This window comes from Zingiber officinale, chromosome 5A, assembly GCF_018446385.1.
Source record: "Zingiber officinale cultivar Zhangliang chromosome 5A, Zo_v1.1, whole genome shotgun sequence".
Lineage (NCBI taxonomy): Eukaryota > Viridiplantae > Streptophyta > Magnoliopsida > Zingiberales > Zingiberaceae > Zingiber > Zingiber officinale.
Window position 1 is genome coordinate 76194869 of NC_055994.1, and position 24272 is coordinate 76219140.

At 35.8% G+C, this 24272-nt stretch overlaps 1 protein-coding gene and 1 pseudogene across 1 annotated transcript; one reads left to right on the plus strand and one right to left on the minus strand.

Annotated features, from left to right (window-relative positions):
- The first annotated feature begins 16275 nt into the window (after positions 1 to 16275).
- Positions 16276 to 20359, plus strand: LOC121980630. Its single transcript, XM_042532743.1, has 5 exons — positions 16276 to 16859; positions 16943 to 17170; positions 18508 to 19251; positions 19371 to 19500; positions 19677 to 20359. The coding sequence occupies exons 1-5, from the start codon at positions 16374 to 16376 to the stop codon at positions 20087 to 20089; spliced, it is 2001 nt and encodes a 666-aa protein (XP_042388677.1). The 5' UTR covers positions 16276 to 16373; the 3' UTR covers positions 20090 to 20359.
- Positions 20360 to 21422: 1063 nt separating this feature from the next.
- The window catches only part of LOC121979662, a 4170-nt pseudogene continuing 1320 nt past the window's right edge, over positions 21423 to 24272 (minus strand).

Sequence of the window (24272 nt, forward strand, 5' to 3'; positions counted from 1 at the left end):
GAAATTTGTGAAAATGTTGGATCACATACAAAATATAAAGTTACTTCTTACAAAAAGAGTTACCATCATATAGTGACACTTGATTCATCGGGCCAAAAAAATTGAGTGTAGCTGTAGAAAATATGATTTTGCTAGGATTTTTTGTTCTTATATTTTGAAAATATTTACAATGAAAAATATCATGAAGATTCCAAGTGAGTATCTATTGAAGAGGTGGACACGAAAAGCAAAAGATGGATACATTGGAGTTATTAATTTAATTGTAAACAAAGGTAGTTTGGATCCAAAAGCTTGCACCAATTTGCGATATAAAGAATTAAGTGGGTTGTATGTTCAATTGGTTACCAAGGCAGCGGAGAGGGAAGACACTTACAAGGTTGTTAAAGATGGTTTGTTGAGTATGTTTAAGATGGTGGATGAGATGTTACAAGTTAATGAACCAACTGCCCAACACTCAATTGAAAGAGAGTTCGAAATCGGTGAAGGAAATTCTCTTGGAGTCAAAGGAATTAAAACAAAGAAGAAAATAATTTCAGGTAAGAGGTTGAAAGTTGGCTTAGATAAAATTTCAAAGAAAAGGAAAGCAGCAAGAAGAACTAACCAATCTTCAACAATTGTTAAGGTTTCATCCCCATTCTTACTAAAGTGTTGTTTATTTTTTGTCGTTACATTTGAAAAAGTATATAGAATTAAATCATTCTATTTTTTTTTATAACAGGATGTAGAAGAGCATTATGAAAGTATATCGAGCATGCCAAGTGTAGAATGTCAATGGATGATCAATCAAGTTAAGGATTACTTTAGTATGTTAACTAAAATAATTATGTTATCACTATCTAAAACTATATTTTATTGTTTTAGCCTACAAATTATAGCTGTGTTGAAGGTTTGAGTATGGCCGAAACTCAATTTCCACCACTTTTGTCAACACAACTATCTCAGGTTCACTCTGATAATAATTATTTTCAGACAAATAATCGGGAAGGATGGTAAGAAATTAACCATGTTTACACCTTTGTTGTTTTTTTAACCATTTGTCATAAGATTAAATTTGTTGTATCAGTATGCTTTTTAACCATGTTTACACCTTTGTTGTACCATTTTTAACCATGTTTTAAACATTTATTGTTAACACCTTGTTAGCACAGTTTGAAATCTGGCAAATTGATAGCAATTTGCCTATCGTAACTTTATTTCTAGTATACATGCACATGAGAGGGTGAGTTAAATTTCTATCTGCCATTTTTAGTAGACTTGCACATTGCACATGAGGATAATAATATGTCATCACTAATATTGTGATAGTATAGTATGCGCTGCTTATCAAACTTCACTAGTTCTAGTATCTTTCATGTTATATATATGATATTTGATAAGATTTTTAGTAGCATCTGCCATTTTTAGTAGACTTACATGGCTTTACTTGTTTTTTTTCTCTCCAGGTGCTTCAATGGTGTGGATGTTGCTACAATGGAATGCACATCAACTAAAGAACACCACAAAGAGTGATTGATGTCAATATAGGCATCGTCGGCATCAAGTTACAATGGAATGCAAACAAATATGTAATGAAGCAAGCTCCTCAAAACTCATGTGCTGCATATTTTGTGGAACTTTTGTGGTTACCATATTTTGTGCTACATATTTTATGCAGATTTGTTTTGTCTAATTATTTTTATGTGAACTTTCTAGTTTCAACATTTATTTAGTGAGTGTTCTATGAAACTTGTACAAATTTGATTGTGAACAAATAGCTTCTGTGTTGTATTCTGATCATGTAATAGTAATCAATCAGATTGTGAACAAATAGCTTCTGTGTTGTCATGTATTTCTGATCATTTCTGATCATGTATTGGTAATCAATTGGATTGTGAACAAATAGCTTATGTGCTCATGTTTCTGATCATGTAATGGTATTCAGATAGTGAACAAATAGTTTCTGTGCTCATATTTTTGATCATGTAATGGTATTCAGATTGTGAACAAATAGCTTTTGTGCATAAGCTACAAAAGCCAAAGTATCACCTACGCATAATCTGTGTGCATAAGCCATCAGTGAGGTTGATTTCAATATGATAATCAAGCCAAAGTATCACCTTTACTCCAGTTCACTCATATGAAGACATAAATTTTAAACTTGAAAATTTCATGGTTTAAAGTTGAAGAGATAAATACAACTTCCAAAGAGGGAAGCGAGCAAACAAAAAGTAGAGAAACTGAAAATTGCACAAAATAGAGCATCAAATGGAAGAACTACAGAGTTGCAAGTTGGTTTCCTATCATGAGTACAATCTCCATGGCAAGTATTTTAAGTAAATAAGGACGTGAAGAAATGTAGGTAGAAATAAAATGAGAAGAAATTTGTAACAACACGCAATTATTGTATATAAAAATTAGCACTTACAGCATCTCAGCAGAGATGAGAGATTTAATTGTAACAACGCAGAAAAGAAGATGGGCAAAAAAAGCAACAATATTTTTAGTTCATTCTTGAATATTAAAGAAACAAATCTCAAGATTGTTATAAATGTATATACGGAACAAATCTCATCACTTACAAATGTTAACATCACTTGCTGATATACAAAACTAACTGAAGTAATGATACATAATTAATATCCATTCATAAACAAAAAAAATCAAAATATCAACATCATTTCATAATTATACATTACATCACTAGCACTACTTAACCAAACCAACTAACAAACAAAACAAGTATACAACCAAAAGAATTAAGTTTACTATTACTAATATCCAGACCATATGCGGTACATTCCAATTTCCCATATTATGTCCAAGATAAGTAATGTGTTCCCTTCCTATCCTTGACTCCACTCTTGACAACATCCTAAAATGTATATCACTTGTGTCTTCATTTAGTCCAACATCAGATCTCACCCACTTTAACCATCCATGTTGCTTACATCCATAATATAATCTTCCTGGGTTCTTGATTGATCTAGAGACTAGCACCAATGCATTTAGTCCACAGTCCCTGCATCGTACATTTTCAAATTTGGTATGGTTGATGCTGTTGTTACTTGATGATGTCATTCAATAGCAATCTAATACTCAAAAAGTTAGATTCGATAAAATTAAGCTAAACAATAACAATTTAGATAAGTAATAAAAAATCACACATTTTTATGAAAAATTTGATAAACTTCACTGAAAGTAGCAACAATCATACATTTTTATGCATTTACTCCCCTGAAAGTGATATCAACATAATTTTCACTATAACTAAATGATTAAATCAAGCATTCATAACATATAAATTATACTTATGAATCTAAGCAATACATAAAATAAAAACTGCATTTCATAAAACCAGTGACAATCATTATAAAATCAACAGCAAACGTTAAAAAAATCTATAACATGAGCTGACCTATATATACAAAGAGAATGCTCCTTGTTTTGGTTAAATCATATTTATATTATATTGGGCATGACTTAACAAAGTGGGGATTGGTTTAATCGTTAAGTTATCAGATTTAGATACAATGCAATCTCTTTAGAAGCCTATGCTACATCAGTGGCATAAAAGGTGTATATATATAAATAACGTAATCCTTGTTGAAGAAAGAACTTAGGGCATAAGAGATCTGTAGTTTTTGGTAAAGAGGAAAACAGAATGATAATTGACACCAAACTGTCTCCCAACATGTGGTTTTGTCAAGGTAAATTTTTGGTAAATAGGAAAAAACTATTATGGTATTTTTTTTTAATGTTTCGTTATCAAACATGTTACTGCAAGATTTCTTGTGATTACAATAAGATCTATTTGTACCAACCATACATTACAAGAGTATATAGAGAAGTTTGTCAAGGTAGCCTATGTGATTTTAGTCCTTATTGCGATTCACGTATGAATGTGTCAATGAACACCATGGAGATTTGCTAGGTGCTAATCTTGTAGGATGTGTTAGCATCTGAAATGGAATGACAATCAACTTCTATATTATGCTGCTTATATAAAGTATGATTGTGGATAATGTAGGTAGAAAATTGGTTGTCATAATGTATAAATATAATCACCATTAAGTGCCACCAGGGATTTCCATGGATTTCCATTAAGTGGTTTAGGCGGTATCTTCTACTAGATTAAAATTGTTGCAGAAGCATAAGAAATTGTTTTGCACTCCTTTTGTTGTTTGTCACCTCGATATTATATAAGAATATTTTTTGAAATTAATCATTCATTGGATAACCATTTCTAAAACTTGAAAGATCACCACATATTTGTGTAAGAGTCATGATCATTTTGATGCTAAAGAAATTAACAAAAGGCAATGATTTGATTAGACTAACTATTATTGGATTTGAATCATGTAGAATTATGCTCTGTGAAGTGGTAGAGATAGCTAATAAAAGGTTGTAAAAAGTTTAAAATTTTTGAGGACCACGAAGGGAGATACAGACCTGCTGGAGTCGACAAAGGGAGGGGAAGCCGGAGCTAATAAAAGGTTGTAAAAAGTTTAAAATTTTTGAGGACCACGAAGGGAGATACAGACCTGCTGGAGTCGACGAAGGGAGGGGAAGCCGGAGCTGCTGGAGTCGCCGAGATGGCTGCTGGAGTTGCTGGGGAGGAAAGGTTTTAGGGCGTCGCGGGCCGTTGGAGTTGGGGAGGGGACGGAGATGGCTGTCGTCGAGCCCGACGACGACGATGGAAGCAGCGGGGTCGGCTGGAGTTTGGGTTAGGGCACAACTTTGGAGTTGCTTTCGGGAGAAAAGAAAAGGGCTTCGGCGAGTGTTTACACGGCATAGAGAGCGAAGGAGCAAAAGCACGTGTTTGACACGTTTTTTTTTTTGTCATTTTCTGAATGGGACACGGGGACAGAGGCATCTTCGGGACAGAGGATCCGAACTGAAAATAATGTCCATCCATAATAGTTGATACCCTCAAAAAGCTCTTCTAATATCACGTAACGTCAAAAATAAAAATCTCTTCATTGTTTTTTCACTATCCTAAAACCTCTCCATAAATTCTTCGTGAGGTTCCATATTTTCTTTCATTATATATATATTTTTTTATCTTTCCTCCATATTTTACCTTATATATAATTAAATTTTTATAAAATTTAATTCCATTTAACTAAGATTAATAATTAAAAATATATATAAATATTACCATATATTAAATAAAAATATAACATTATCATAATTAATAAATTATTTTTTTTGACTGATTACAACAGTAGGGTACCCAGATATGTTCAACCAAGTCAGCTTGAAGTTGATGATACAGTTGATTATCAAGTAACTCATAATTTCTCATGAAATATTCTTGGAATTCTTGGGTGGAGCCTTGAAATATTTGTGACAGCAGATCTCCTTCGTCATCCGACCAATTGACTATTGCATGACAATCATGTTGTGTAAAATAATGTATGTATACATAATATTCTTCAAATTATCCTTGTACCAAAATCGTACTGGTGCTCTTATCATTGCCCATCGAGATTGGAGTACTCCAAATGTCCGCTCGATATCCTTTCTCGTGGCTTCCTGTCGTTCCTTAAATATTTTTCTCTTAGGATCCTGAGGCACGGAAAGCTCTTGACGAAAGTAACCCATTCCGGATAGATCCATCATCATATAATATTCTTTTGTATATTGTGCGTTGTTAATCGTAAAATTAACCTAGGGTACATTTTCTTGTAAGACGTTGTTGAATAAAAGTGATTCGTTAAACACGTTAATATCATTACGTGACCCTGTAATCCCAAAAAAGACATGTCATATCCACAAGTCTGTAGATGTGATTGCTTGAAGCACAATTGTTGGAACGTCATGATCTTCTCGAGTAAACTAGCCTTTCCAAGTGATGGGACAATTTTTCCATTGCCAATGCATACAATCAAAACTACCCAACATGCCAGGGAAACCATGTCTCTACTCATGCATTTCAAGCAAATGTTGGATATCAACAGCATTAGGTCTTCTCAAATATTGAGCACTGAACACTTCAATTACACATCTATAGAAGTTGAATAAACATTGGATGACAGTTATTTCAGCAATCCGTAGATACTCATCATAATGATATGCAGGGACTCCATATGCCAATTGACGGATAACCGTCGTACATTTCTGAAATAGCGACAAACCTTTTTTTCCTATCACATCGACCTTCCATTGAAAATATTCTGAATGATTTGTCAAGCCATCGATTGTACAAAGGAATAATCCTCTTTGCATTCAGAATCTACGTCGAAATATATCATCAGAATATATTTGCTCATCAGAGAAATAATCGTTAAAAAGATGAGCATATCCGACTTGACGATCCCGATTTAAATACCTTCTCTTTTGTGTTATGCCAGAAGAACTTTGAGCTCTTTGACGTACCATTTGTTGTTGCTTATATAGCTGGAGCATTTTTTATTCATCTATATCATTTGCATCTTCCTTCAATTGATTTATCCAGAATTCATGGAGCATTGATCGATTTAGATTTTCAGCCATCAAGTCTTATTAAATATTTTTGTAGTCGAAAGAAATAGAGAGTTGAGAAAATGATAAGAAAAATGAAATATTGAAAGTATATTTATAGTTTTTTTTTAAAAATTAAAAAGTATTAATCATTAAACGTTGAACCTGTTGTTCAACGTCTCATTTTTTCCCAACATAGCTCATATTCAACATTTTTATATAAATATTAATTTTTTTTAAAAAAAAATATGGAGTGGGTTTGTGTCAATGGAGGGACGAACCTCCCTCCCTCCATATCACCAATGGGGAAAAAATAAATGATTAATTAGACTGGGTAACATCGAGTCTAGGGTGATCGGCCTGACTCTACGGAAGTTTCCCACCGGTCACCAGGGTAAATTGGGAAGCGCTCACAGCGGGGCAGCCCAGGAGCCCAACATTATCCTTTAGTTACATGCCCCATTTGGAGGAAAAAATATCATAAATTCGTCATAGCTTGGGCTCGAATTGTAGGTGTCTAAGTGACAACCTGGATACCTTACTACTGCACCATAGCATGGGAGCTCTACACCGTTGGAACCCTAAAGTGTTTTGATGTGATCAAACAAGTTAAGTTAGGTCCTGTGTGGTTTAACCCTTGTTTCTAAGTATAACATGAGCTTAGGAACACAGGAAGTCGAGCGGAAGACGCGACTAGCAAGAAGGACGACACAGGGAGAGAGTCGACGGGCTCGATACTTCCGAGGGACGAGGTGACCGCGGAAGAGTACACTGGTGGACGAGAAGAACGTACGCGACGTTCGAGGGATGAGAAACTGAGAAGAAAGGCTGCTTGAGGAGAAGACTGGAACTTGAGTTCGACTGAACCCTATTCCGGATGTCCAAGATCACCCAAGCAAGCGGAGCTGAAGTGGAAGACCCAGATCAAAATGAACAACACCGGAGCAGAAGGCCCGGACCAGAAAGTCAACTTGGTTGACTTAGTGGTCCGGGCGCTCGGAACCATTCTGAGTGCTTGGAGTTGGGTTTTTGACCAGATCACATCAAGCGCAATCCGTTGCGTTGGGGATAAAGTTTTATCCCCCCAGGGCGCTCGGAACCCCTTCGGGACGGCCCGACCAAGGTTATAAATATAGTCTTGGTCCAGAAGCTTTTGAACAATCAAACAACTCACTTGTAATCCAGTTCTTCAAGTTCTATATTTTTTTTTGTGCTGTCAACGTTGTAAAGAGGCTACTCTGCCCGAAGGAGATTATCAGATAGTGCGCCTTACTTTCCTTGGATTAGCAATCCTCTTATTGCAAACCAAGTAATTTTTTTATGTCCGTTTCTTTTAGTCTGTTTCTGTTTTAATACAAGTGCTATTAATTAGTCGAAAATCCGAGAAAGGTCGAATTTTATTTTACAGGACAAATCACCCCTCCCCTCTTGCCGACCTCCAGAGGGACCAAGTGGTATCAGAGCGAGGACGCTTCAGAAGGACTAACCGGCAACTGAAGTAAGCAACCAATGGTCGGACCAAGCATCGTTCCACCAAAATTCGAGGGGGACTTCGCACACTGGGAGCGTCGCATGGAGGTATTCCTGAAAACTGACTTCCAAATTCGTCTAATTATAAAATATAGTTTTGTAGCTCTTACGAATCAAAATGGAGAAGAAAAAGAAGAGAGCCTTTGGACAAAGAAGGAACAAAATGATTTCGTTGCGAACAACCAGGTGGAATATCACTTACTGAGCGTGCTGCCGCCTCAAGAAGTCAATCGCATCGGAAGCTACTCGTTGGCCAAAGAACTCTGGAAAAAATTTCTGGAACTCCGCGAAGGGACATCCGAAGCCAAACTCGCAAGGAGAGATATACTTCGGAACGAATTGACAAACATCCATCTAGAAAGAGGTGAGAAAGTAGCCGATCTACATGCAAAGGTAAAAGAGTTAATTACCGGACTCGAGAATCTCGGTGAAACGGTAACCAACCGGGACACCATATGTTACGCACTCAACGTTTTTCCCAGAACTCCGGAATGGACGTCAATCATCGACGCCTACTACGTTTCAAAGGATCTGGAGGTAAGTACCCTAGAGGAGTTATTTTCTACTCTTAAATTACATGAAGCCAGATGTGCAGGGACAACAAAGGAATCAAGTCAGATAATGGCGCTAAATGCAACCAAGAAGGATGAACCCGAGTCAGACTCAGAAGAATATCAAGAACCGTATATGGTAAGGAATTTTAAAAAATTCTTTCGATCTAATAAATTTAAAGAAATGCAGAATAAGAAGAATCCAAGAAATAGAAGAAGAGTTCGTTGCTACCAGTGTCAAAATGAAGGACACTTAAAAGAAGATTGCCCAAAACTTAAGAAAGATAAAGTCAAGATACCCAAGAAGCATAAGAATCTAAAAGCTACTTGGGACGACACTTCATCATCTGAATCCGAAGTACAAGAATATGTCGGACTAGCACTGATGACAAGCTATATCACTATGTGAAAATCGAGTATAGACTTCGCCATAGGTTACTTCGGCAATTTATAAATACGAAGTAATATATGATAATAAACTTCGATAATAAATTTAATGAAGTCAATTTTATTTTAGACTTCATAGATTAAAAATAGTGGGCTCACTACTAATTTTTATTGATATTTTACTTCATATTATATATTTGATGAAGTAATAAGTCTTTAAATAAAATTTATATGTTTACATACCGAAGTAATAAGTCTAAACCTATTAAAACATTTTTCTATTTATTAATAAATTAATAAATTTATTGTTTTTAAACTATTCATTTGGTAAAACCCTATTAACTTGAGGGGGGTTTGTTTCCAGTATCAATTAAGTAATAGTTAATAGATGCTATTAACCTAAGAATTCGCCATCGCCAACTCCTTTACCCCTCTCTTCTCCGCCGCCCAACCAAAACCCTCACCGACTTCCCCTTCCCTCTTCTCTCTATCTCCGCCGCACGCGAACGAGGGCATCACCGGCCTTAGGGACCCGATCTGGCGCCAGTTCACGCCGGCGAACTCTCTGGGGGTGTCGCGGTCGGACGTGGAGGACTCCAACTAGCTTATCGGCGGCACAAAACACCTGGGCAAGAGCCTCCATCGGTAGAATGAGGACGGAAGCGACAAGTACTCCTTTATGTGGGCATAGCTTCCATGAGGTAGGAGTAGGCAGCTAGGAGAGGTCATTATGATTGCCGACGATGCCTGTATGAGTTGTGAATCGATTCTTTCTATGTGGTTCCTATTTTTCTCTATGAATCATTCCGGATTTCCTCTAAGGTTTTGGGCGTTGTGATTGTAGTTGCTTTTGGTATGGTTCTTTGGACAATTTGAGCTCTGGACCGAGTACTAGGTGGTTTCAGATAGATTTGATCTTTCCTTTCTCCTCTGAAGATTTTGGTCAGATTGTTGGTGTTCTCGGATTTGATCAAGGATGTTTTTATGGATAGCTGCAGAATGTTGGACTGTTTTGATGGTGCAGATTTCAATTGGTGTTGTTCTGTAGTTGAATTGCCATGAATCTGGTGTGGATGTAATTCCTTGTAGTCCGATCTCTTCCTGTGAGTTTCAAAGAAGTGTTTCTTCATCAAGGTGCTTTTCGGATTCGTTGACAGATTTGGTTTCATAGGTTGATTTCGATGATGTTATTCTTCTGCTCCATGAGGGATTCCGAGTTGTGGTTAGATTGGGTGGTTGTGTATGCCTTGATCACAGTTGTTTTGCTCTTCCATGTCATATGAAATTGTTGGATTGATTTAGAAGGTCTGCTCGATTTGTTGTAGTTCTATTTCAAGCCTAGATGTTGTTGCTACTCCATGTCTTATGAAGTTGCTGGATTTTCCTTAGCAAATTTGAGTTTGATTTCTAAAGCTGAGTTGATTCCCATGTGTTGCTGGAAATTCAAACCAGATTTGGAGTTGTCGATTCGATTTTCTCCTTGAAGTCGTGATGGTACTGCTGGATTGAATTTTGATGAGTTCTTATTTTCTTTGATAAGCTTGAAACTCTAGACAGAATTAGGTAAGTTGAGATTTGATTTCTATGTTGAGTTTGGTTCTTCAAGATAACTTTAAAATTATGGATAGATTTGGGTGTAATTATTGAAGCTAAGATGTTCATTCTAAGCTGCAGGAATTTTGGGTTTGAGTTGGAGTTTTGATTCGGTTTTCTGCTTAATATGGAGATGGTATTCCTTTTGCGGTATTGATTCATATAACAGGATTCATGTTTCCATGCTAGTTCAGCTAATGTACTAAATTCTTCGCTGATGCAACTTGAGTCCTAGCCAACATAACAAGAGGAAGACATATTCTTCGTCACTTATTTGAATTGCAGATTAACTTAACCTCGACACCTCTTTAAATTTATCAGAAAATCAAACGATTAATCTTACTATTTTTGGAATCTACCACTAGCTAGACCAAGTACCCCATCTATCTCATATATTTATCTCTTGCATAATCTTGTCATATCATTATTACCAATCAAGATAAAATACAACATTTCTAATTTTCTTGATAGACAAATTGAATTTCCATGCATTTTACATTTTGAGTTGCATGTAACTTTTATTTATTTACTTTAATATCTGCAAATTTTGACCTATTTGTTTTGGGATTTTTCTAGATTGAAATGAATAAATCCTGGATATACTTGGATAGAAGGTCCAAACAGTATGAGGAGGGTGTGGAACAATTCATTAGAGATTGTTTACAGAATCCGAATATTGACCCCTGACAACCCCCTCAACCAGGTATATTTACAGAGAAATGTTTTCTAAATTTTCCATGCCCAACATTTTACACAATTGATTTAGGTATTGAACTATACAGTATGTTTTAATGTTCTTAACAAGATGAAGTACAGTTTTTATGAACTAGGCTCATAAAGATCTAGATTAATCAATAATCAAACTTGACCTTATAATTGACACTAGTAAGGTTTTTTTTTTTGTAAGTATGGTTGTATACTTCAATGCAGATGATACGCAGCCTTGAACTTAAGCTCATACAGCTGTGAAAGCATTAGTGAAATGATTCAACATGGCTTTCTTTCATGACATGATGTTTAATCATGATTAGGATGGTTTACAATCATTCTATTCTTGCTGAAAGAGGAAATATTGTTGGATTGTAATGCACTAATGCAGGAAGAAAAATCCTTTTGCATATAAGAAAGACAGTATTTTAATATTAGAATAACATTGTCATGTGATGTAAGTATTAAAGAGTCATAGTGATATGATATTGTAGGTTTTTTCACCTACTTTACTTCTATCGAGACCAAATATGTTTTCAGGAATCACAATGTATGATTATAGGAATGAGAACGAAGATAACGTAAGTTGATTTACGAGTATTGTAGTGTTTTAATTTCTACGACACTAGAAGTCAGTGATTCCAGTTGACCTTAGCTGTTTCTTCCTATTATTTCCTGTAATTAAGTCTTAATTTCTAGTGTTAATCTATGCTTGAGATTTTAGATTACGTTTTTTAGTATTTCCTTTTTTTTCTCTTACATCCTGCTATGGAATCAATGCCTAAGCTTCAAATTTTATTTTCCAGAATTAATAGAAGTGGTTTATCAAATATGAATAACATGAAGTGCTTCAAGATTATTTCCATAATTAATCTTTTGCTTTCAAGACTATTTCAACATTTTAGTGTTTTTTTGGTCTCGATTCACATAATGGTGTTAATTTTTCGCTTTACAGATTATTTCCATACTTAATTCAAGAATATAATGATGTAGGTTATTCATGAAAAGCAAAAAGAACGAATAATGCATTATAAATATCATCATCGACTGTCTCGCAAGGGTTACATCGGTTTGGAGGCTGAATTGGTAAACTTGGGAACATTTTATTTGTCATTTTCAAGAAATTACTTAATATTATTTAACTGATCAATTTTGGAATTGTAGAGGGAGAAAATATTAATTGCTGAAAATGAGGAAGTCTTGGATTACTTAATAAATATCAATTTTGTTAAGTCATTAATATTACTTACTGACGGTATGTATTGTGACTATGTATTTAGACATCAATTAATAATTCTTATTATTTGGATTATGACTTATTGATGACATTTTCAATTTGATTAGAGTAATCTAAAATAAAAAGGTGGTGTTGAATGCGGATATTGTGTAATGCGGTACATGAAAGAGATAGTCTTGGATGAATATCCCCAATTGGAGATGAAGGTGAATTTCTTTTTTATAAAATATCTTCTTTATGAAATATTGAATCATTTTACATTGACTTTCAAATTTCTGTTTATGTTTCAGTTTGCAACATCAAAAAACAAACAGTATTACAATCAATCCTAGTATGATGAAGCCAGAAGTGAATGGAGCGAATTCGTCTACTTCTATATAGGTGCTTAAGTGTAGGCTGTGATATAAATTTTGGATTTATTTAGAGATTTATGGATACAAAACTTTTGGGTCATGATTAAACATGTCTTTTATGAATACACTTTTGGATTATATTTGATACATATTTATGATATATTTATTCAATTTTGATTATGAAAAATATTGTGTTGGAGTAACATATTATCATATACTCTTTTGGTCAATTAAAATTGTATTGTAGTAAAATATTGTCAATTACTTCGACGATATAAATAAATGATAGAGTAATACAACACAAAAGATTACAATAAATTTAAATAGTGGCGTAGTTAAAGAAACTATTTACTTCATTACTGGTCAAATTTGGAAAGTAGTTCGTATAAATTACTTCGCTACATTTGAATTTATTTGTTGTAGTAAAATATGCTCTATTGCTTCTATACTACGATGAAGTAATACAATAATAAATACTTCGACTAAGTCAAATTATATGGAAGTAAAATAAAATATTTACTGCGCTAAAATTCAAAAAATGTGAAGTCGTATACATATTTTACTTCGTCAAACAACGTAACCTTTGAAGTAATATATCATCAATTACTTCGGTATTTTTACTGGTCTTGATGAAGTAATAAAGCTTTTTTACTTCGAAAATAGTTCAATTTTGAACCGGTTTTGAACCGGTGATAGACTTCGGTAACGTGTGGTGAAGTGAAAATTTTACCCTTTTACTTCACGTGCGTCTACTTCGGTAATTAACTACCTATTACTTCGGATAATATCCGAAGTCTATTGCTGATTTTCACATAGTGTATATGAAGGGCAAAGTACATCGGAACCCAGGATCGATGAAGGGGGAGCGTCTTCAAATGAATGCAGCGAAACAGGGGGAGAGTCAAGCTTCAAGTATGATATGGTAAGTGAGGTATGTCTCTTACCTCCTAATCAGCTTTATTTCGGTATTAAGACTATGACAAAATCTATGTATAAATTAAAAGGTGAAAATACTAAATTAAAAAATGAAAACTTAGAAATAAAAATAAGTTTAGCAAAATCTTGTATGATAGAGGATTTTAATAAAATAAAACTTGAAAATAAAAAATTAAAAGAAGAAATAGAAAAATTGAAAAACTCTAACTGTTCAAATATTTTTATTTTCAGAAATTATAAAAGATTAAATTGATACTATAGGTTTCATAAAAATCAGATTAGAAAAATATTAAAAACTTATGTACCTAGAAAATACCTGATTAACCCTATAGGATGGAATTTATACTGGGTTTCAAAGTCGTGTTTAGCTTGAGCTGTTAATTAAATTTAGCGCTTTCAGCGAAAAAATTAAACAGTAAATTTATTTATAAGACTTTGTCTAAGAAAGTGGTTGTTGCTCCAATAACCAAGAAGGCCTAGTGTCTCGCCACTGTCTGAAAGCCAAATATTGAAATAAACAGTTTAGTTGACTAACTGAAAAAGCATTAAAATCAAAATTACGTAATGCTTTAAAGGGTTACTCAATTTATTTTAGAAAATATTTTTCAAAAATATTCATTGAAAATATTTTTCAAAAATATTCATGCTTACGAAAACTTAGAAATTTTTTCTATCCATCACAAATTTAATATATATATATATATATATATTTGCCTTAAATTTTTTTTTTCTTCAACACTTATGATTTTTTTTTTATTCCGTTGCACAAATCTTTTGTAGAAAATCAAAAGTTTTCCTATTTCCTTAGAATTTTAAATTACCTTAGACTTGTTAAAAGAACCCTAATTTTTTATGTGATCAGAGGGGGAGAAGAATGTTAAGTCTAGGGAGAGGTGTATTTAAAATTTCTTTCATTGAAAAATCTTACTTACACTTATTTGAAACATTATTTGTTTTAATTTTATGTCTGTTTTACCCTACCTTAACCTGTGTTGTTCACATCAAAAAGGGGGAGATTGTTGGAACCCCAAAGTGTTTTGATGTGATCAAACAAGTTAAGTTAGGTCCTGTGTGGTTTAACCCTTGTGTCTAAGTATGCAGAAACTTAGGAACACAGGAAGTCGAGTGGAAGATGCGGCTAGCGAGAAGGACGACACGGGGAGAGAGCCGACGGGCTTGGTGTGTTCGAGGGATGAGGTGACCGCGGAAGAGTACACCGGTGGACGAGAAGAACGTACGCGACGTTCGAGAGACGAGAAACCGAGAATGAAGGTTGCTCGAGGAGAAGGCCGGAACTTGGGTTCGGGTGAGCCCTATTCCGGATGGCCAAGATCACCTAAGCAAGCGGAGCCGAAAGTGGAAGACCCGGATCAAGGCGAACAACACCGGAGCAAAAGACCTGGACCAGAAAGTTAACTTGGTTGACTTAGTGGTCCGGGCGCCCGGATCCATTCCGGGCGACCGGAGTTGGGTTTTTGACTAGATCGCGCCAAGCACGATCCGTTGCGTTGGGGATAAAGGTTTATCCCGCAGAGCGTCCGGAACCCCTTCGGGGTGCCCCGACCAAGACTATAAATATAGTCTTGGTCTAGAAGCTTTTGAACAATCAAAACAACTCACTTGTAATCCAGTTCTTCAAGTTCTATATTTTCTTTTATGCTATCAACGTTGTAAAGACTCCACCCGAAGAAAATCATCAGATAGTGCGGCTTACTTTCTTTGGATTAGCAATTCTCTGATTACAAATCAAGTAATTCTTTTGTGTCCGTTTCTTTTAGTCTCTTTCTGTTTTAATACAAGCGCTATTAATTTAGTCGAAAATCCGAGAAAGGTCGAATTTTATTTTGCAGGATAATTCACCCCTCCCCTCTTGTCGGCCTCCAAAGGGACCAACACACACTACCAATGGGAGCTCCTACTGGAGATGTTCTAATTAGTATACAATTATAATAATTATGATTTCTTAACTATTATACAATTAATTATGATAGTTGTAATTAATAACCTACCTAAGCTTTAACTCAGGGTTATTTTAATTTTTTATATGTAACTATATATATGATAAATCTTAAATTTTAAATCAAATTTCATGATAACATTTGTTTTTTTTATCTTTTTTTAAAAAATTTATCTAAGGATGTTAGTCCATGCAGGTACTTTTGATTTAATTTGATGATGGATAGAAAACGTCTATAAAATTAAATTAATCAACTCAAAATTAGTTGATATAAGTTGAATTTCATACATTAACTGAAAAAAAATGCAAAAGTAAATTTGGAAAAAAATTATAATGCGGGATAAGAATAAAATAGAAAGATTTTTTTTTTGTCTTGTTTTTAAAAAGGTTAGATCGATCAGGTAAGGCGGATTTAAAGGTCAAAATAAATTTGATGGAAAGAAATGAGATAGTTTATGCTTTTGATGATAAATAAAAAAGAAATGTTTTATATATTTAAAAAAGGTAACATATTTTATATTTTTAAATCTTCTAAAAAAGTTGGTTAAATGGATTAATCCTTGTTAGATGCATCTTAATTTACCTTCTAGCGAAATCCTTAATAACTAACTCTTGATCGATTCGGAAACCCTCGTCCCCGATTCCTCAGCCGATCGATCCGATCCGATCCGCTCCGATCAATGAATTCCGCCGCCGCCGAAGCCTCGTCTTCTAATCTGCCGCCGCCGCCCGCGGCGGCGTCCCGCCTGGCCCCCGGATTCCGATTCCACCCTACTGACGAGGAGCTCGTCTCCTACTACCTCAAGCGCAAGGTCTGCGGCCGGCCGCTCCGCGTGGATGCCATCGCGGAGGTAGAGCTGTACATGTTCGAGCCGTGGGAACTGCCGGACCTGTCCCGGATCCGAAGCCGCGACCAGGAGTGGTACTTCTTTACCTCCCTGGACCGCAAGTATTCCACCCGGTCGCGGACCAACCGCGCCACGCCTCAGGGCTACTGGAAGACCACCGGCAAGGACCGATCAGTGGGACGCGGCCCCCGCGCTGTCGGCATGAAGAAAACGCTGGTGTACCATTCCGGCAGGGCGCCTCGTGGCAACAGGACAAATTGGGTTATGCACGAGTACCGCCTCGAGGATGAGGAGCTGACCAAGTCCGGGATTTTCCAGGTACATCGCCCTAATCGAATTTTCTTTATGTCTTGTTTCTTTACTTGGAATTGAGTTTGAATCGTGAAGCATCGGCGGGGAAGGATGCGCATGTTGTTTGCAGGATCTTTCTAAAGAATGGCTCTGGGCCTCAGAATGGCGCTCAATATGGAGCACCGTTTCTTGAAAAAGAATGGGAGGTGGAGGAAGATGGTGCGGTTTCAATGCTCGACGGAGGGGATTATCACGCCACTGAAGTGGTTTCAATGCTCGATGGAGGGGATTATCACGCCACTGAACGAGGATATTTTGAATTTAGTGATCTTGTACAGGTGCAGATACAGACTTTCCTCTTTATTGATCTTTACTTTTGAACTATCTGCATAAAAAGGAAGAAATAAGCAATGTATTCCCCAACGATACCAGATATTGCTTTATTTTAAAATCTCAAAATCATTGAAGAATTTGAGCATTTTTTTCTCAATTTAATTGCGCAACAGAAACACTGATACATTGCCCTCACTGAAACCTTGTAGCAGTGACTAGTTCTCCGTTGACAAAATCCTAGCCAGCACATGAATGCATGGATGATATTCTTCCTGAAGATATCCACCATGACTTATGTATCAGCAAAACAAGTAAACTGACAGCTTAGAATAGCCAAGTTGCCCATATCTTGTAATCTTGGAACTAATAATTTGTTCCATTGACATACTGTTTATGACATAGACCAATGATTTGCAGTGGTAACTAGGATTACAAGGAAATTTGAGATATTTTGAAAAACAAAGAGACAAGTTTTAGGCAATTGGACCTAGAAAAAAGAGCATGGTTGTGCAGACCTGTATATAAAATACAAACAACTCATGAAATCAACACTTTGTCAATAGAGTTTAACTCAAATGCAAGTATCTGATGGACAAATAAAGTAAGCAGCATGCGTAGTCTAGGATTCTAATTCAAAGTTATAGAATTCAGGGAAGGATTCAAGCAATGCCAAGTTGGGGTAATTAACCACTGGGCTCTTCCAAAAATAAATAAATAAATGGTGTATAGCTTTGCCTAATGAATGAACTTCAAGGCTAATCCCAATTAGCCAAGGAACCAACCTTAGAATCAAGCACACTACTTTGACTTATACAATAGTATGCTCTTGTCTTATTAGTATTTGCAATTTTGTTTGCTCTCATGATTATTGTTTGTTTTTATAGTGGTGACTGACATAGCAAGGTTTCCAAAAGCATATGCAAGGGATGCACAATCAATCCGCTATATAGTGCATATGCCATATGTGAGGGTATCTGTGGCCAATATTAAAATATTTAATATCTATTTAATCATATTGTCACATTTGGCTAGACTTTCTATATTGTATTTGTTTGTCTGATCCAATTTCTTATCATTTGAAACATAAGCATTGAAGAGGTAAATTAGGCAAACTAATGGATATGTAGACTCGAGTGTACATCTGCTGGTTTGAATTCTTATGATGTATTGATGGATAGGAATTGCCACAATTATTATTCTGACAATAGTTGATTGACTGGCAGTGGCGAAATTTGCAGAATTTCCATAAACTGATTAATTCATTTGTTGCTAATATCTCCTTTTTCCAAACATAGAAAGATATATTCTTAGATTAATCATTTGCGCTTTCAATCATTTTCAGAATGAAGACTTGAATAAAGAACAGACAAATGTTTCCAATTTTGCACCATATATTGGTGGAACAGATAATGGCGGTCATCCAGAAGATGCAAGCAATTTACTGGATGAGGCTTCCAAAGATATTAGTTTCACCAACTTGGGTGATACACCTCCTCAGAAGAGTGCGCCAGCTTCTATTGATGAAATGGAGAAACATCCTCCAGCGGAAGATTGCAGTCATACTCAAACTTGTGTAAATGCAAAGGAAGAATATGTGGAGTTGAAGGATATTGCAGATACTGTGAATGTGGCATATTCTGTTGTTGAGGAATCTGTTGGTTACCCTATAAGGAATTGTCATGTGGAAAACACAAATGGGGTTGGTGAAAATATCCACCAAGTGCAAATGTTTGAAGTCGAGGAATTCTTCGACTCCATAAGTGAAAGTGATGACCAGCCAGAATCAGATCGAAACTCCCTGTTGGAAGATAATATCTTTACCCAATCGAACGGCTCCAATTCCTCAGCTGGTACTTTCACCTCCAATCAGGGAAAGATAGCAGTCTGTGATGTGCCTAATGAGAATGTAGCATTCTGGCAAGAAAATGTTGTAATGAATGAATACTTGCCTACAGTTGAACCATCTGGTTTTGAGAAGGTTGATGAATTATTAGTGTACTTTGATGCAACTGATGGTGATTTACATTATGGCAATATTGGCTTTTCACGGAGCAGTCCGCCCGCTGCATTTGATTTTGCTCAAGAGGTAAGAACTAAGAACCAATTGTTCTGTCAAATTTGTAGTCGTCAACCTCTGTGGCATTTGTCGGAATTTTGGAAAGTGTCTGTAACTAAAACTTTCCCTTTAAAACTTTTATAATGTAGGATTGTGGCTGCACAATTAAGTCAACAGCTCAGGTGCCAAATACTTTTATAAGTGGAGCCTCATCCTCAGGTTCGTGTGTTCCTTGTGATCAATCCGAAGACAAATGTAAGGATGTTGGTGATAAACCAGGTATGGTGGTCATGGTTTTTATCAGTGGTAATGATTTGCAAAAAGAGTATACTAATTATGCCTACAAAACTTTGCAAATGGTTGGTTGGATCAGATAAACTTCAAACCACTATCTGTGAATATTAGATGATTTGACAATTTCAGGTTCTCAGTTTTCTTGCACTATTTTGCTACAGATGACACCATGGAAGATTCTAACAAGGAAAATGCTGCAAAGAAGCATCTATTAAACATGTTGGGCGCAATCTCGGCGCCTGCAGCATTTGCTGAGTTTCCTCCTATGTCTGGAAAGGTTGCTGCTGCCCACTCAGCCAATCCAATCCATGTAACCTCTGGGTTTATTCGCATCTACAGTTCAACCATATCAGAGAATGTCGTGCACAGGCCCTCCCAGAAGAATGGACATGCACATTGCATGCTTTCCTACAGCCTGCCTGATGAATCTACAAGAAAGCGTCAGGTTAATCCTGTGTCGATGGTGATCCGAGGAGGCATGTACTTATTCTTAGTCTCATGGCTAATTCTTACGATTATCTACAAAGTGGTGACTGGATACATGACAAGAAAGAAGGTTCTACAAATCAAGTAAGATTTGATTGACCTGAACATTTATATTTCCACATCCAGTGCAATTGCAGAAATTCAGGTACTAGGATTATTTAGTGTCCCAATAGATAAACAGTAGCTAGTTCGACATTTTATATATTAAGTTATTCAACAACACATGGCAACTGTAATACAACATTTCGTTGTAATTTGTTGGAAAAAATTCTGATCCCAATTGGCCCATCGTGTTTGCATGGGGCTTTTAATGTGACACTCGAAGTTTCATTCATCTCATTTGATCTTTGTTTAGTCATCTCATGACTATATTTCAGTGTGATTTCTAGTTAAAATTCTTTCCAATTTGACCATTGAAATTTGTATTGTAGCTTTTGATTTAAATAAGTTTAGTTGTCTCATTTTAGCTTCTGTTGTGTTTTTTGTTTTTTTAACTCGTGTAGTTCAATGAAATAATGGGTCAAGCTTCCGGATTCAGGTTCGGTTTGGAGAAGGACCATAGTGATTGAGTACTTAACGAAATACCAGAGGTTTCATTGATTCAAATGAAACTTTGAGAGACTAAATTTAAAATTAATTTACTTTGGTGGCATGGTAGTGAATGAACACAGGATGCATGATAGCTAACTTTTGGGTTTGCATTGTTGAACAATCTCATGGGCTTCAATTTTTATTGAAATTGTTAATAATCTTATATTGCCGTTTAATTTTATATTATTTGTTTTTAAAAAAATAATCCAGGTATATAGTAATCTATTTTTGCCATAAGAATAGTTGTTTTTATATTTAGCTGATATCAAAATATATCTGAAATGTAATTTCTTAATAATAATTTGAGGTAAGCTAGAATTGTCAAATTGAGATCTTTCACATTTTTTTTTTATACTAGCCATCCATTGTTTTACGTGGATAAAAAGGTAGATACATCGGACGCTATTAAGCGGTGGGGATTAAAATTTTACATAAAAACTTTTATTTTTCAGTCAATGATGAAATGTTATTTATTATTATTATTTTTTGGGATGAAATGGAATGATATTTTTGTTTAATTTCTACCTTTTTCTTCTCCATCTGAATTAATTTTTTTCTTGTCATAATATAATATTCAATTCCTACTATTATAATAATAATAATAATAATAATAATAATAATAATAAAATTCGGATCTAGATGTAAAAATTATAGATGTAAAAATTATAAGAAGATGGATTCTCATCCTCCCTATCCATTGAAATGAGATCGGATACACTACATAAAAAAAATAATTAAATTAACTAAATTTTCTTGTGGAGCTAAATTTGTCTGATGTAGAGGTAATAAAGAAAGTTATATAAGTAAATATATAACCTAAAAAAATTGGATTACTTACCTTTCCATCAAATAAAATTAGCCAAATGTGTGCGTTCATAAACTCATGCTAAAGTTTCAATTAATTTTTGCCAATATCCATACGAAAAAAATAAGAATATAAATCCAGTAGACCAAAATAAGATATCCAAATAAGAACATCTAAGCTCATACGGACAGATTATTCATACCAAAAGGGTTATATCCATTGATAAGTTGTGAAGAATTTAATCATAAATAATCTCTTAACCACCTCATCAAATAGATAGAAGATTCATTAAATTGTGAAATGTTACTCTGCCATAATGTGATGTGTTTCCAATGCCAATAAAAAAAAAACCATCCAATGGCATTTAACATCCAAAAAATTGCCAAATAAAATGTCATAAGCAGAAATATCACAAGTATCGCCATGCTCTGGCCCATCACAAAAAAAAAAAAACTATAACCAAAATCCTTTTTATCTAGCATTAATTTTGAACCACATGCATCTAAAGCACCTTTTATTAAAATAAATGTAGTTGTATGCAAACCTAGAGTAATAGCATGATGAACCAAGAAGTTGTCCCCTCGGGGCGGTGCGATGGTTAAGACATGGGGAGTTGCCACATGAGGTCTTGAGGTCGAAACTCGGTGTGACCGAGCATAACCTCCCCCATGTCTTGGCCATTTGCACTAATGGTTAGTAGCCACCCGTGATTTACCTCCTCCGTGTTGACATAGGGAATGATTGGCGGGGGACATTGGGGGCGAACGAATCACCTTTTGCCACATGATGAACCAAGAAGTCTCTAAGACTTATTATTAAGGAGAGTGAATTAGTATTCTCATTAACTGCATTCAACCAGCCCGATAACCATATGCTTCGGCCTGTGTTGAATGCTGGGTCATTTGTTGAAGATAAGAGTACATCGAACCCATATAAAGTCTTACCATGAGTGGATTGTATCCATTGGGCAAATATGAGTTTGATCAAGATTTATTTTTCTGGAGTACCAAAAGCGAGCATGACATCATTATGAATACAAATGCCTAAGATATGGAACCCAAGAAAGAGACTGACTCAACTTAAATGAGATAGGATAGCTTCTTTATAGTCTAACATTTTTGCCAATACATTATCCTCATTTGTTCCAGATTGTAATATCTAATGAAGAATACATGAGCAAAAGCTCCTGTCATGATAAATCCTACAATGTATTGGTGATGAGTATATAACGCAACTTGAGTAGTAAAGTCTTATGCTATGAATGCATAAGCAGGTAAAGAGTACATGTGTTGAGCTACTAAGGAAGTAATAACCCCTAAGAAGGCTAAAGCAAGACCTAATTGAAAATGGAGTGAATTATTGATTGTGTCATAAAAACCTTTATGTCTACGCCTTAATCGACCCCTTGGAGGAATATGTGCTTCTAAAAGATCTTGGATACTGTGCCCAATCCCGAAGTTGGTTCAATGCATATGACCTGCAATCAGGAAAAGAATTGCGATAGCTAGATGATGATGAACAATATCGGTTAGCCATAAACTTTGTATTTGTGGATGGAATCCACCGAGAAGGGTTAGAATGACAATTCTCGCTCCTTGGAAAGTACTAAATAAATAACTACTCGAATCAGGGTTTTGGATATAAAGATTCCACTGACATGTAAAAAGTGGTCCCAACCCTTGAGGATGGGGTAATACGTCTAAAAATTTATTCTTGTTGGATTGAGTCACATATGAGAAGGGGGCGTGAATCATGTGGTTTTAAAAATCTCGTTCTATTCAATTTTCAAATCAAAGTACAAATGCAGCAGAATAAGAGAATAGACAAATGAAAAACAATATGAACACAAACGGTTTACTTGGTTCGGAGCCTTCAACGACTCCTACTTAAGACCCGGGTCCCGCGGACATATCGATGGGTAATCCGCTAAAAACTTCTTTCGGTACCTCCGAAAGAGGAGATCGAGTACAAAAAGATCGGAAAAGTGTAATAGACTGCACTTTCTGTTTGCAGAAATTAAGTACAGAAAAAATGACTTTGTTATCGACACGTAGGCATCGAAGTGAAAAATGCTTGTGTGTTGGTGTCGATCTGCCGACTACAATTGGAAGTCCTCGGAGCAGTTGTCCGACGCAGCAACTTCGTAGCAGAGTCACAGCAAGAAGTCGGAGCAGTCGAAACCTCAAATAGACGTGTAGTAGCTCGTACAGTAGTTGTTGGTTGATGCTTGGTCAAGACTGCTTTATCAAGGGCATGGAAGGCGCCTTCCATAGACATTGAAAGCGCTTTCAATGTGGTAAATCTGATCCCGACTTCGCTTTGTCTTATCTGCGACGGGGTTCAAAATTTATCCCTTGGAAGGCGCCTTAAAACCATTGAAGGCGCCTTCCATGAATAATGTGAAGGCGCCTTCCAATGCTTGAAGGTGCCTTCAGGTAGTATTCATCTAAAGACTTTTTGCTCCTTTTGCCCTGCAAGTTGTGTTAGTCCAAATCTAAAACATCTAACTTACAAAACAAAGTTAACATAGTAATAATAAGAAGTAGTAATTAGCTTCTGTCCTCACAGGACCAGAAATTAGTCAAGGTATCAGATTAGGGGTCCAAAATGGACCTAACCTGGACTAACGCCTATTGTCTCTCAACCGGGACACACCCTCACTTAGTCACTCTCCTCCAGTGACTTACCTTTACTTACTAATTTACTGTTGGTTGACTAGCCTCTTGACCCACCAGGTCTTCATACTAGCTGTCAGGTCCGTAGACCCAACTAGACTTCTGCCAGTTGTCTGGTCTCGCGGATCCAACCGATCTTCCTGTCAGATATCTGGTCGGTCCGTTGATCTATCTGGACTTTGCACCAACTATCCGATCCC

Coding starts and splice junctions, on each gene's coding strand:
- LOC121980630 (XM_042532743.1), top strand. CDS start 16,374: ATGAATTCCGCCGCCGCCGAAGCCTCGTCTTCTAATCTGCCGCCGCCG. Junction 19,252..19,370: donor CATTTGATTTTGCTCAAGAG/GTAAGAACTAAG, acceptor TTTATAATGTAG/GATTGTGGCTGCACAATTAA. Junction 19,501..19,676: donor GGATGTTGGTGATAAACCAG/GTATGGTGGTCA, acceptor ATTTTGCTACAG/ATGACACCATGGAAGATTCT.